The following is a 13,851-nucleotide window of genomic DNA, read 5'->3' on the forward strand; positions in this document are numbered from 1 at the left end:
TTTACACTGGAACGAGGCAGAAGGTGAAATTTGAGGAAGAATTCTACGAAGTTTTGGCAACGGCACATGACCAAGACGAAGGTGCCATTGATAAGAACTGGTGGATGACTTAGACACGGTATGCACAACTCCCTGATGAAGATAGTAGACACCTCCTTCTTCATAGCCTCCACCAATCCTCTTCCCTATTTAGCAAATCCTAAAACATACAATACAAAGGATCAAAAATCACTCTACAATTGTGCTCTTTTGCAATACGACTAACTGATAATAAATTTTGAGGAAAGGAAGGAGCATGAAGCACATTTGTCAGCTGAAGTGACAGAGAGATGGAAACATTTCCTTGTCCCACAATGAGAGATGAACTCCCATCGGCAAGGACAACCTTGTGATGATCACATATGGGGTTTAGCTTAGAAAAATTTTGTGAAGACCCACATATGTGTCTAGAGGCACCTGAATCAATAATCCATCTACTACCTTGGTGATTCAATCATTCACCTGTTGAGTAAGCAACATCAACAATGGGAGTAACTGCGTTCGAACTAGGACAGTGAGACATCAATTCTTCATAATCTGCACGACTAAGAGTGACCGAGTCATTGGAGGAGCCAGTGGGAATCTCCATGTCAAGCTTCGCAATTTGAGCTTTGGACACATTTGATGTTTGAGAAGAAGTGGGGGGTCTACCATTTTTATCCCAACACTTGTCCTCAAGATGTCCCAATTTGCCATAGTAGGTACACTGAAATCTACCTCTTCCTCCTGTACCTTTGCCACGCGTATTTGGGAAATTTCCTCTTCCCCGACCTGGGTTGACTACAAGTGCCGATGTTTGTGAATCAGAATGAGTTTGTGGAAGGGTGATAGCCAATCTACTCAGGCGGTTGTAGGCTTCGCCAAGAGTTGGGACATCCGATCCTGTCAACATCTGAACCTTGGCAATCGCAAATTCAGATGATATTCCCGTTAGGAATCTTTCAACCATGGTTTGCTCCTGATGGAACTTCTGCGTGGTACAACATAGGGGCTTGTGTGCATTCAGTCTTTCAAATACAGATTTGACAAAAGCATAATATTGGGCCAGCGTCTGATCTCCTTGTTGCAGTTGATAAATCTCCTGCTCGACTTGTAAGATGCGGCTTACATTGGTCTCATGAGAGTACGTATCTCGAAGGTTGTCCCACATCTCTTTAGCAGTGGTGTAGTAAATAAGTCCATCAGCGATATGAGGCAATATGTTGTTCATCATCCACGACATAACGATGTCGTTATCTTCATCCCATGTGCTGTATTTCCCAGATTTATCGGGTGGTTTCGGTTCTAAAAGAATATGTTTTTTCGATGACCAGAAATAGACATCATAAAAGTTCGGGACCACCTTGCATAGTTAGAGTCATCTAGCTTGACAGAGGACCCATACGAAAAAGGATTCACAAAGGCTTTATATTCTCCAATTAGCTCCCCTTTTTTATCACCATATTTAGACATCTTGACTTAGTCTCAAACAACCACCAGACCTGATCAGTCCAGATCTGATCTGCGACACGAAAGAAACAGGAAATCACATCAGATCTGACTTAGGGACTCGTCCGATATGATATTGGCCAGGACCCCACCACGATAAATCCACAACCAGATCTGACGTATCTAATTCCAGATTAGCGTCTGACACAAAAAAAAAACAGATTTGATTCCACGACTTCTCTGCATCAGATCTTTTTTGATCTGGTCTTCTCCACAATCCACACTCCACGATCATCACGACTGCATCATGATGGAGGTTGCAGACCTGCTCCATCAATTACAACTTCAGACATATTCAGACTTGGCTGCATCACCTATCGACCTGTTGTATTCAGACCTCGATGGTGATCTCAACACAGATCTGAAACCCAGATCTGTCTTCCACACGATGGTTCAGTCACGGCAGACGCAGCGGCGACCCCAGCGGTAGCAACGACGACAACGACACCAGAAGCACCAACCCTTGCACAGACGCGACAATAGCAATGGCTTTCACAACAATTGCGTCAACATCACAGTTGCACCAGCAACGACGACGGTCGCGGCAACGTCAACACCTGCACACAGAGGCGACTGCAGAGACATCTTCGCGCAGCGACGTCCTGAGGCGGCGGTTGCAGCAGCGTCGTCGTCGACAATGTTAGTCACCCAGGATGGGTGGCTCTGATACCATGTTGAAGTCAACTGAGGTTTTTGGAAAAACAGAAAAAGAAAGAAAGAGAGAGAGAGGGAGAGAGGAAGAAAATCGTTATTCTGCATTAGGCCCTAATCCCATCTTAAAGGAATTAGTTAATAATAGGTTACAAAAAGAATCCATCTATTTTTCACTAATTACATACTGCTACCCAAACTGAAAAGATTTTTTTTTTCTCTTTTAACAATTGGTATTTCTCGCGATATTTTTAAAATATCACCGATATCGATGACAATGGTTAGAACCCATTTTGATTTGCATGCAATGAGTCTATCTCTTCTTCCATGGCTAACTTCCATTTGAGAAAATCTTTAACCTACATTGTTTCACTAAAACATTCTGGCTCACTACCATCAGTCAACAATAAGTAATGCAGAGAAGGGAGAATAACACTGAGTAGGTCTAGATGCTTTAAACGATCTTCTTAGCTGCATCACAGGTGTACTAGGTTTTGGTGGTGGCATAATTTTTTCAGGATTCTCCTAAACTCTCCTTGCTACGTCATGCTAAAAGATATCCTCCAATTCAACATGATCACCTTTTCCTGCATTATCAGATTCAATAGATCTATCTTTATACAAGATATTTTCATTGAATATAATATTTCTCCTTATGATCTTCTTGTTCTGATCATCCCAGAACCGATATCCAAATTTGTCATTACTATATCTAATGAAAAAATACTTCTTGGACTTTGGATCTAGCTTATCCCTGTCATCAGAATCTACATGCACATATGAAATACAACAAAAAAAATTCAAGTCTGACAGATTTGTCTCTTTGCCTGTCCACACCTCCTCTGGTAATTCAAAGTCCAAAGGAACGGAAGGCCCTTGGTTAATCAAGTTGTGCTCACTACTTCAGCCCAAAACATTTTGGGTAGTCTAGCATGTATCATCATTCACATAAATCAAGCCAGATAATTTCTCCTTTGATGAAAGTATCTTCATCCCTTTCTGACTCATATGCACGAGTCTACAGTTCTAGGTTTTAGAGTCAAAGGTTGAATCAGTGACTGCCATAGTGTTTCTCATATTCGTAGTTATATAAAGGGTACATGTCTTGTTGACTCTTGCCATAACCATAGCACCTTTAACGATTTTTCAAGATCCACCCTCAAAGCTCGTAACATACCCTTCATCATTAAGTTATCCCACAAAGATTAAATTTCTCTTTAAACCTGAAACATGCCTGAAGTTATACAACTTCCACAAATTACCATTATCTGTCTTAATTTGAATATCATCATTTTTCATAATATCTAAAGGTTCATTATCAATAGGATAAACCTTTCTAAAATTTTCTGCAGCATAATTATCTGTATGAGGTAGAATGGAAGGATGCTCTAGAATCCAAGATTCATGATTCAATTGGGTTGTCAATACCCAGGATTAGGCCATAGAGAGCTTCCTCCGATGTTGTATTGGCAGACTGTTTATTATGTTTCTGATTTTGTTTCTTGGACATCCTACAATCTCTCTTTAAGTGTCCTTTGTTCCTATAATTCCAACAACTAGGTCCCTCTTGTGTTTTTTGGAGTCTAGACTAACTCTTTCTCGCAGACTTAAGACTTGCCTCGATCTTGATCTCGCTGATTATTCTTCCTCTACCTTCAATGTTCAAGGCAAAACCTGAGGATTCACCTGATTCTCTTCTGTGAATATCTTCACTTAGAATCAGATCTCGGACTTCGTTCTACTTCAACTTGTTTGAACCAGAAGAACTGTTCATAGCAGTCATAGTCGCACTCCAACTATCCAGCAGAGAGGACAACATAATCAATGCTCGAACTTCATCTTCAAAGTTGATCTCCACCGAACTCAATTGGCTCGTAATGACGTTGAATTCGTTGATGTGATCTACAACAGAGGCACCTTCGGCCATCTTCAGATTAAATAAATGGTGCATTAGAAATACTTTATTCGATGTTGATGATTTCTCATTCATATTTGAGAGTGCCTTCATGAAACCAGTCGTGGTCTTCTCGGTCTTGATGTTGAACGCGACATTTCGGGGAACCGTCAATCGAACAACTCCCAACACTTGTCTGTCTAACATATTTCAATATTCCTGACTCATCTTTTTTGGCTTAATTCCAGCAAGAGGCTGGTGCATCTTTTGATACAGATAGTCTTCGATTTACATATTACAGAATCTGAAATCCTTGTCGTCAAACCTATCGATCTTCACCTTTCCTTCCTTCGCCGCTATTGCTCCCACCATTCCCTCTGAACCGAGGCTCTGATATCAGCTGTTGGGAAATGAGGTTTCAAACTACCGATGGATCGAAAAAACAAACACGAGAAAAAAACAAAAGGAGAAAATAACCACGCACGAAGAACAAAGATTTTACGTAGTTTGAAAAGAATTATCTACGTCCATGACCGCACTTAGCCTTCTTTTTTATTGATTGAGATACAATACAAGAGCCAGATTGCTTCCTTTAAATAGACGGTGTCTACGAGTTTTACAAGGAGTCTACTAGTGTTATTGAATATAACAAGAAAACTAGGGTAAAATTATAGAACTACCCTCCAAACGAAAATTAGGAATTTATATCTAGGTGGAAATCAGTCTCCACGCTTCTCCAACACTTTGTGCCCCTTCATTCATCAAACAGCCATGTCATATGAATAGTACTTATGTAACACATGCCCATACCGAATGACTATTTGAATAAAAGTTATGATTCTCAAGTGAACCATGAGAGTCAGATGAGTCACTTGCAAGCGTTGTGAGGACTTTGCCCTCACATGATAGAACTATTAATTTTAAGCACTCTCTCTCTCTCTCTCTCTATATATATATATATATATATATATATATATATATATAGAGAGAGAGAGAGAGAGATGGTGATATAAATGAGTAGTGGCATAGGAAGCAAAAGCAAGAAGTGATGACTCTTTAAATCCATTTAATTCAAGTTGAAAAAACTAATTCAAAATGACTTTAAATCCATGTGAAGCAAGACACATGAAAATGCTAAAAAGAGCTCAACTTTGGAAGCTTTTATATTTCTGGAGAGAGAATCACAATAATACTATAAGATGTTAATTTAAAGTGAAGATTACCTTGATTCTTAACTTGCAAAATAGCGTCTTTAGTAACAAAATATTCACTAAATTAAACAAAAAACTTATCTTTTTTAATATGCAGTTGCTTTTGCACATGTTAAATTAAGTTGAAAATAATTAGTAATAATGTTACAATTAACTAGGAAGTTATAAAATTAATGTGTTTAATTCCAATTATCGCCCCCGTGCTTCCTATTGTAATGTGAAGTGTGTTTTGCATGCAAGGAAAGAGTGCTTCCCATGGTACAGGTAGCATGCATCTTATGCTCTTCCCTGTTAGGATTAGCTGGTTCTGTGCACTTCTAAAGCATGTTTCCCATGTGCTTCGGAAGTTCTGTGTTTTACACTTGGAAAGTCCACTCCCTGTGAAAAACACTTCCCAAGTATGGGTATTTTTTGTAAAATGGCATCAGTTAGTTGAGTATGCATAATAGAACATTGTATGAGGTCATGATAAGGTTTCTAGCCTTCCATTGAATAGCTTTTCTATGTATAGAACTGTTCTAACATTTTGCTGAGCGTATACTAGTTCTTTTAATAGACAGCAAGGAAGAAAATTTATTATTGAAGAGGCTCGTCTCATATTCAGCAAGTGAAGCCAAAAGGCTCTTAATATGATTTTCTATGTCTGCAAGAATTAGTTAAGGAAACAATGGTTATGTGGTTCAAAGTCTAATCTAGAATAAAGGTCTGGGGCATTTACGATTCTCAGTTGACCATGAGAGATGACTATGGCTGTGAGTTTCCATCGTTATTGGTGAAGTAAAGGTGAAGATTTTGCCCCAGTGTGATCTCTCTCTCTCTCTCTCTCTCCCTCTCTTCATTGTTAGGGATGGGAGCAGAATTGGGAAGCAAGAATAGATGGTTTTTTAAAATCCATGTAAAGTGGGTTACCAGTAGATGCAACAAAGGTGTATGAAATAATTTAGGAAGATCTTATATTTTAAAAGAGAATCACAGTAAAAACAATATATTATTGTTACAATCCAACACAGCTGCCTAAATTCTTCATTTGCGAATAAGAAATCTTTGGTCATATATTACTCATGGATCTCATGAAGATTTGTCTGTTTTCCTACTGTGTGATTACAAATTTAACTATTTTAGTCAAATTTGGGAAAAGAAAGATCAAATCGGAGCTTCTCATGTACTGAGATCAGGGATGGGGCAGGGGGAGGGGAGGGGACTTTCTCTTCGTTTCAAATGAGAGAATATTTTCATAATTTTCTTAAAGTTTTCATTTTCTGGTTTGTCTTGGATCAATCTTGGTAAGTTGGTCTAGTACAATTCTCTGGCATTGAATGTTAGCTTGGTAAAACTAGAGTTACCGGAAGCGCCTAGGTAAGTGGGGAAGCACGCTTTGGAAGCGTGAAACGTCGCACTTCCGAAACGCGCGGGGAAGCGCCATTTTTAAATGGGAAGCACGCTTCCCATCATGCTTCCCCCATTTTTCCATTTTTTGTATTTTTTATTTTTTATTTTTTCGCTTCCTAGGTCGCTTCCGAGACGATTCCCGATTCGCTCCTAAGTGGTCCCACGCTTCCCGCTTCCTAAAATTTTGAAAGTGCATCGCTTCCCACTCCCACTCCCGCTCCTGCTCCCGCTTCCTCAACTGGCAACCATGGGTAAAACCATTCGTATTTTGAAGAAAGAGTTCTAGTTAATTGGATGACAAGTGATATTCTCAACTTCCTTTTAATGGGTACCAAGCTAAAAGGAACTTGATGGAGATCAGTACCCCTCCCCATCCCTGTAAGAGAAATGTGTAGTATATAAGTTTATTCTTTTTAACTGTCTTTGTAGATAGGAGGGATATGTTTAATGTATAATATTCATTGTGGGGTAATTTATAGCCCATAAAGGTTGTAGTTAGTAGCAAAATGGCCCTGTTTTATGATTCTTCCACCAAATTAGAATAACTTCAAGCTGGTTTTATGTGTTCTGCAAGATTATTGTCTTTCGTCCAAGTTATGCATTCTCATGTCAAGAGATTAAGTGGTGGTTATGCTTGATCATGAATGTGTCAAGGGAACTGTTGTATCCATTGCTTTTCTACCTTGTTACTCTATTTTTCCAGTTTGATTTTACTTTCATCATCAAGCCTATGCTAGGTACGAGCTACAATTTTGTTCCATCTATTTAAATACAAATGGTTTTGCTTTTGTTTTAGGCAAGCGAAGACCATGGAGGGCATTCCTTTTATATGGCCCCCCTGGAACTGGGAAATCCTATTTGGCTAAGGCTGTTGCAACGGAGGCAGATTCTACTTTTTTCAGGTAGTTCTTTTCTTTCTTTACTGGCTACAGCAACAAAACTTTGTTTGTGCTGTGTTTTTTTTGTGGCTTCCTTGAACCAATTTCTATTTTATACTCAAATTCTCAATGTTTCTTTTTATTTTCTTTAAAGCAATCTTCTCTTTCATTCATCAAGTGGGCCTTTTTATTTGCATTTTTTATCTTTTGACCATGTTCAGTAATCATGCATTTTTTAACTCCAAAGTACTGCCATTTTCAGCTTCCCTTTAGTATCATTCTTCTTTTGTCAATTGCTAATGTGGACATTCCATCTGGACTGTGCATATGATGAGTGTCTTCATTTCAGATGCATATTTTATTACTAGGAAGCTGAAATAACAATAAGATCTTTTTGAACCAGTCTAATCACTGTTATTGTAAGGTCCAAGTATCTCTCAGAGATGTCTTGTTAAAGTTATATACAGAAGCATGCTTTCTTTCTGATTTTGCCTTTGTTTTGGTGTAATGTTACTGGATCACGTTTTTTTCCAGCAGTATGTAAAGCATTTGAAGATGAGCTCAAATAGCTATATCTTTTGAGTTTGCAATGTTTTCTAGTGAATATTTGCATCAGTGGTTACTTAGGCATGCTCATATTTGCATGCATGCGTGCCTATTCATGTGTGCAGTGGTGAATTAAAGAATGATGTATGTTTTCATGTAGTATCTCTTCATCAGACCTTGTCTCCAAGTGGATGGGTGAAAGTGAGAAGCTTGTTTCAAATCTTTTTCAGATGTCACGTGACAGTGCACCTTCCATCATCTTTATTGATGAGATAGACTCTTTATGTGGTCAGCGAGGGGAAGGCAATGAGAGTGAAGCTTCTCGACGGATCAAAACAGAACTTCTTGTACAGATGCAGGTAATGATATGATAAAGCTTCTCACTCTCTCTCTATCACACACACACACACACACACACACACACACACACACACAGGTTCACACACGTACAGAAACATGTGTGTTTTGTTTGTGTATGTTTTCATTTATTCTGCTGGTGAACATGAATTTTGATTCCTGGATTTGGTCTTCATTTTTGGCTTATGAATACATGATGACATACATAGTGTTGGAATGCGCTGTTTTTTGCTTGAAAATACTAATAGTCTTGGAATGTACTGTTTTTTGCTTGAAAAAGATTCTCCTTTTGTTTTTTTCATTTCTTTGTGATCTTGACTTGGCCTATGCCTCGGATTGCTTTAAGACTTGTGCCTTGATCACATGCCTAAAGTAATAAATTTACCTTAAACTTTTCCCTTTTAAACCTTTGGCCAGGAGTTTCACTGCCTGCTCTGTTTGTGTTTTCCTCCCCACTTGAATCTTTGTATGTGGGTGTCATGTTATGTTTTTATATTCATTTAACATTACCTTTTTTAACTCCTTTTTTCATTTTTTTTTCATTTTGCATAAATATTGAAATCCGTTATGCGGGTCCCGACGATATAATTTGTTACCTGTCATGTGTTTTTTTGTGTGTTTGTCTATGTAGTTAAAATCTCAACTAGGCTGCCTAGGCTACATATACGCAAGTCTACCGCCCAGGAGCGCTTAGGCGCCCAGGCATGTACTTAGGTTATGGGAGGGTCACTAAGATTGCTATTTTACATTTGTTTTTATAATATGTAAAAACATTATAATCATGTTTTGCTTGAGTATTTTGAAATATTTAAGTGTTTCAGTTTTTCTCTTGTTTTTATGCTTTTCATATTTTTATTCTTTTATGTATCTCTAGGTGATGCAGCTAAACAAACATTTGTTTAGATGAAGCTGAATGTTAGAGATGTAATTATGTCTATATTATTTAAATTCATTAATGATTTTTTTTGAGTTTCAGTTGTTTAACTTCATAAATTGTGTTGAATGTCTTGTATATTATTTTAAGAATCTATTGTGTTTTTATCTTTTTGTGGTCCCTACTAGGCTGACTAATCCGGCCTAGGCATCGACTAGGCCTTTTAGGGGGCTGGCACCGAGGCGCCGACGAGCGTTTTTGACTACTTAGATGTGTAGGTGAAAAGTCATTAGTTTCAATTGCACCTTTTTCTGCTGCGTTGGCTATGATAGCAATCTCGTTGTGACTTCATTAGTTTAGTTTGATCACTTATATTTCAGTTTTTTTTTTCTATTTGGATGATTTTTTACCCTGATGGCTGCATGTTTTTGGTGTTCGAAGTAATGACTTCCAACAGTTGGAACTTGCATGTTGTCAGTAACACTAGGTCGAGGTTACTTTTATTGTTGTTTATTTGGGATAAGGGCTGCAGGCTAAAAATTTCTTTGCTAATTATTGAATCTGTTGAATTCAGAATTTGAAACTTTTAACCTAAAATTTCAGTTTATACTATGCAATATTATGAATCTAACAAATTGGAGGAATTTATAATAGTTAAATCATTCTTGGCAGACAATGGTGTTTGTGTTTATGCAATAGTTTGTGGATATCTATTTTCCTATTGAAAAAATCTATGTTCCTTGCCTAACTACTATTTCTTATGTTGAGCACTTGGGCTTTCATTTATTCTATGTTTCTTAATTTTATATTTCTGCAAACATGTTCATTGATTAAATCTGCATTTGTTTGAAACTCATAAATGTTCAATTCAAATTTCATGGTTCTACACATTAGTATTGTTAACACACACATCTCTCTCTCTCTCTCTATATATATATATATATATATCATTAGGATCTATTTTACTTCATTTTTATATGCATATTTTCTCCCAATGTTGTGAAAAGCGTTGAGGTGTAGCAAAACACTCCACCAAAATATGAAGAGAGGCGTAAAGCCTAAGCCTAAAAATTATAAATTTAAAAACTTTAAAAAATATTTTAAAAATACAAATAAAAGGTATGTCCTATTGATGAAGCAACAACCTATAAGAAATAGGAAATCTCATAAATACTGACAAATGAGAATAACATGTAAAAGAGAATTCTATGACAAATTTCTCAATCCTATACACAAAATTCATCTAAAGTTCTAATTTCTAAACAAACATCAAGCTAGTTGTTCATGCATACTTGCTTGAAATATTAGCTTTATTAAACTGCTAAAATCAGCTCAAGACATTAACCACATATTCAGCATAAAAATAAGCACTATCCAACAAACATTTCCACCTTCTACCTGTTAAACAATTATATAACAATAAAGATAACATGCTATTTCAAATCCAACAACAACATGATGAACTCAAACCAGCAAAACAACCAAGCGAAGTACCCAGAATTTTCTATAGAATATAGAGAAACAGAACAACAAGAAAAAAGAGAAGGGAAGGAGGAGGAGGGGACCGGAAGAAGAAGGCTGAAAGATGAAGATGAAGATGAAGAAGAAGAAGAACAACAACAGAAGAAGAATAAAAGGAGTGAAGAATAAAGAAGAGAAGAAGAAGAGACGAAGGCGAGAGAGAGAATGCTAAAGGCCCCCATTTAACCAGAGTGGCATGACGTGCCCGCCTCACCTCGAGGCGCATGCCTTAGGATGGTTACACTATACCTGCCCACTTCAAGGCGTAAAGGGCCTCGCCTTGAGGCAAGGTGGGCTTTTTGCACCTTGAAGCACGCTTTCACAACACTGTTTTCTCCATTCTCTTCTTGAAAAAAGGGGGGCAAATTTTCGCCCTTTGATTATCCTGTGGACTAAGTTACCTTTATACTTTCAGGGTGTGGGCAACAATGATCAGAAAGTTCTTGTTCTTGCTGCTACGAATACTCCATATGCTCTGGATCAGGTCAAGAATGGATATATGTCACTATCTGTATTCTAATAGCATTTTTTGTGTCACTGGGTTAACTTACTTTTCAGTTGCTTAATCTAGCATCCGCAGTCTGCACATTATTAATATTTTAGAACTACAGGCCATTCGTCGGCGATTTGACAAAAGAATTTACATCCCCCTCCCTGATTTGAAAGCAAGGCAACACATGTTCAAGGTATATTAGTTTTTCATCCTGCTCTGTTGTAAAATTTTCCGTCTTCATTATTTGCAGTAGGTTGTTTCAGGAATCATGTTATCCACAGTTCATTGTTTGTTTATATATTTAAATGATGAATTTTCCCTTTAAAAGTCGAAATCTTGATTGCCCTACTGTTTCTTTTTCTTGTTTTTGTGTAGGGGCTTCCTTCTATAGGTGACTGATTTGTCTTAACAATTTGTGGTACACCAGATTCTGTTTGTATGATATTTTTCTCATTGGTTCTTGCAGGTTCATCTGGGAGATACACCTCATAACTTAACTGAAAGTGACTTTGAGAATTTGGCACACAAGACAGAAGGTTTTTCAGGATCAGATATCTCAGTCTGTGTATGTGGCAGTCTTTGGATGTTCCTTCTTGGGGTCTCTGACTGTATTTTGCCTTTTAAGCAGTGTTTTGAAGACTTGAACCTGGTCCAGGACTTGGCCCACCCATATATGCAACTTAGACGTAGTGTTTTGATTTGCTTGATTCAAGATCTGACTGGATTAGGCTGATTTGTTGATTTTCGCATTGTATTTAGGGTATGTTTGGTTGCATCTCATGTGATTTGAAATCACATGAGATGGAATCAAATGTGATTTGAAGTGATTCACTTCAAATGCGATTTCAAATCACATTATATTTCTCATTTGCATGAGATTCCAAATCACACGTTTAATTAGCTTTGCAAATGAGATTCATTCTCTCATTTGTGTGAGATTCAAAACCACATTTGAATGCAAACCAAACATGCCCTTAATACTCATTCTGATTCAGGCTCCATTTAATGAGGATAAATGCCACCTACCTTCACAGGTGCTTGGGAACCATGTTTTGGGCAAAGAGCATGGTGTTGGGCTATTTCTAACAACATCCTCACAAGGATGTTGTTGACAACTCCATCTTCATCTCCCATTTTCGTCTCTACTCCCATCACCCCTATAGTCTTCTCTCTCCGCCCCACTCCCACCCCCACCACACACACACACACACACCAATACCGGCTCCCAGACAGAGCTCAATTCTGCTGCTTTTGTTATTTCTAAATATTCCATGTGCTCCCTTTCCAGGTCAAGGATGTTCTGTTTGAACCTGTTCGCAAAACCCAGGATGCCATGTTCTTTATAAAAACTGATGATGATATTTGGATGCCATGCGGACCCAAGCAATGTGGATCTATTCAGACTACCATGCAGGAGCTTGCCACCAAAGGCCTTGCTTCCAAGGTACTATTGAAGTAGTTTATGTTGACTTATTCTCTGTGTAAATTCTTAACATCGTTCACTCAATTCACATAGCTTTCATGTGATGCCTGTACCTATCCAAGAGAGAGATATTTGGAGATTCAATTTATTTACCTAAAGCCTATATTTGCCGAAAGCAAGGAAAGAGAACTGACCTAAGCTTTGATTTCAGCATGAACTCTAGGTCTGTTCGGAAACTGGCAGTTGGAGGAGTTTATGCATTTGGAAAAGTGGTAGCTGCCAAATTCCTGAATTTGGTAGCCTAGAGATGGTAGCTACCAAATCCAGGAGCTGGTGCAAATACAAAGGGGAGAGATCTCACTTCCTCTCCCAAAATTCATGAACTCCCATCCTAGCCACCAATTTCCAAACATTCACTACCAAGGTAGTTTGACCATACTTATGCCAAATGCATAAACTCCCATCCTAGCTACCAGTTCCCAAACACAGTATAAATTGCCCTGTTTCCAACTTGGGTATTGAGCGACATACCTCTGATTTCTGGAGTTAATGGAGATTCACTTAGATGACTTGGTTGAAATGTCATCTAGACTTTTAAACTGACGATGTCACTCATTCAAACCCTAATTGATCATAATTCCTATCTTCCAGTTATGATTTGTAGGATAATTCTGACATAAGCTTCATCTTCATTAGCCTAGTGGCTGCCTCTAGCATGATATTTCTTCATTTGCTAGATTATCTGACTGTAGAATCGGTGTCACTTCATCTAGATTCTGCCTCCGCCCATTGCAAAGATGGATTTTGACAAAGTTCTTTCAAGGCAGAGACCAACAGTTAGCAAGGCTGATCTTGAAGTGCATGAGAGATTCACTAAGGAGTTTGGAGAAGAGGGCTGATGATGTTTGGAACTGCAGGTACCGTAATTGTATTTATTTTGATTTGTGTAACAACAAACATTGTTCCAATTTGGTACTTCTATTCCTCCCAACTGTAAGGGGATTTGTGTTAAGAAATGATACTTTTGAAGTACAGGAGTTAGCTTAACGAAATAGAGGTGTGGGCTTCCTTTGCCCATTTTGTGTTA

General features: G+C 38.0%; 1 protein-coding gene across 1 annotated transcript in view; it reads left to right on the forward strand.

Annotated features, from left to right (window-relative positions):
• LOC149821275 (protein SUPPRESSOR OF K(+) TRANSPORT GROWTH DEFECT 1-like) overlaps positions 1-13,851 on the forward strand; it is a 32,502-nt gene extending 18,651 nt beyond the window's left edge. Inside the window, exons 2-8 of the mRNA XM_089982223.1 lie at positions 7,469-7,574; positions 8,257-8,455; positions 11,264-11,332; positions 11,460-11,534; positions 11,808-11,906; positions 12,630-12,785; positions 13,538-13,851. Coding sequence (XP_089838349.1) covers positions 7,469-7,574; positions 8,257-8,455; positions 11,264-11,332; positions 11,460-11,534; positions 11,808-11,906; positions 12,630-12,785; positions 13,538-13,663 — 830 coding nt within the window. The 3' untranslated portion in view covers positions 13,664-13,851. The remainder of the gene's footprint in view (positions 1-7,468; positions 7,575-8,256; positions 8,456-11,263; positions 11,333-11,459; positions 11,535-11,807; positions 11,907-12,629; positions 12,786-13,537) is intronic.

The sequence above is a fragment of the Nuphar pumila genome, chromosome 12 (assembly GCF_984573655.1).
Source record: "Nuphar pumila chromosome 12, dmNupPumi1.hap1.1, whole genome shotgun sequence".
NCBI classification, from domain to species: Eukaryota; Viridiplantae; Streptophyta; class Magnoliopsida; order Nymphaeales; family Nymphaeaceae; genus Nuphar; species Nuphar pumila.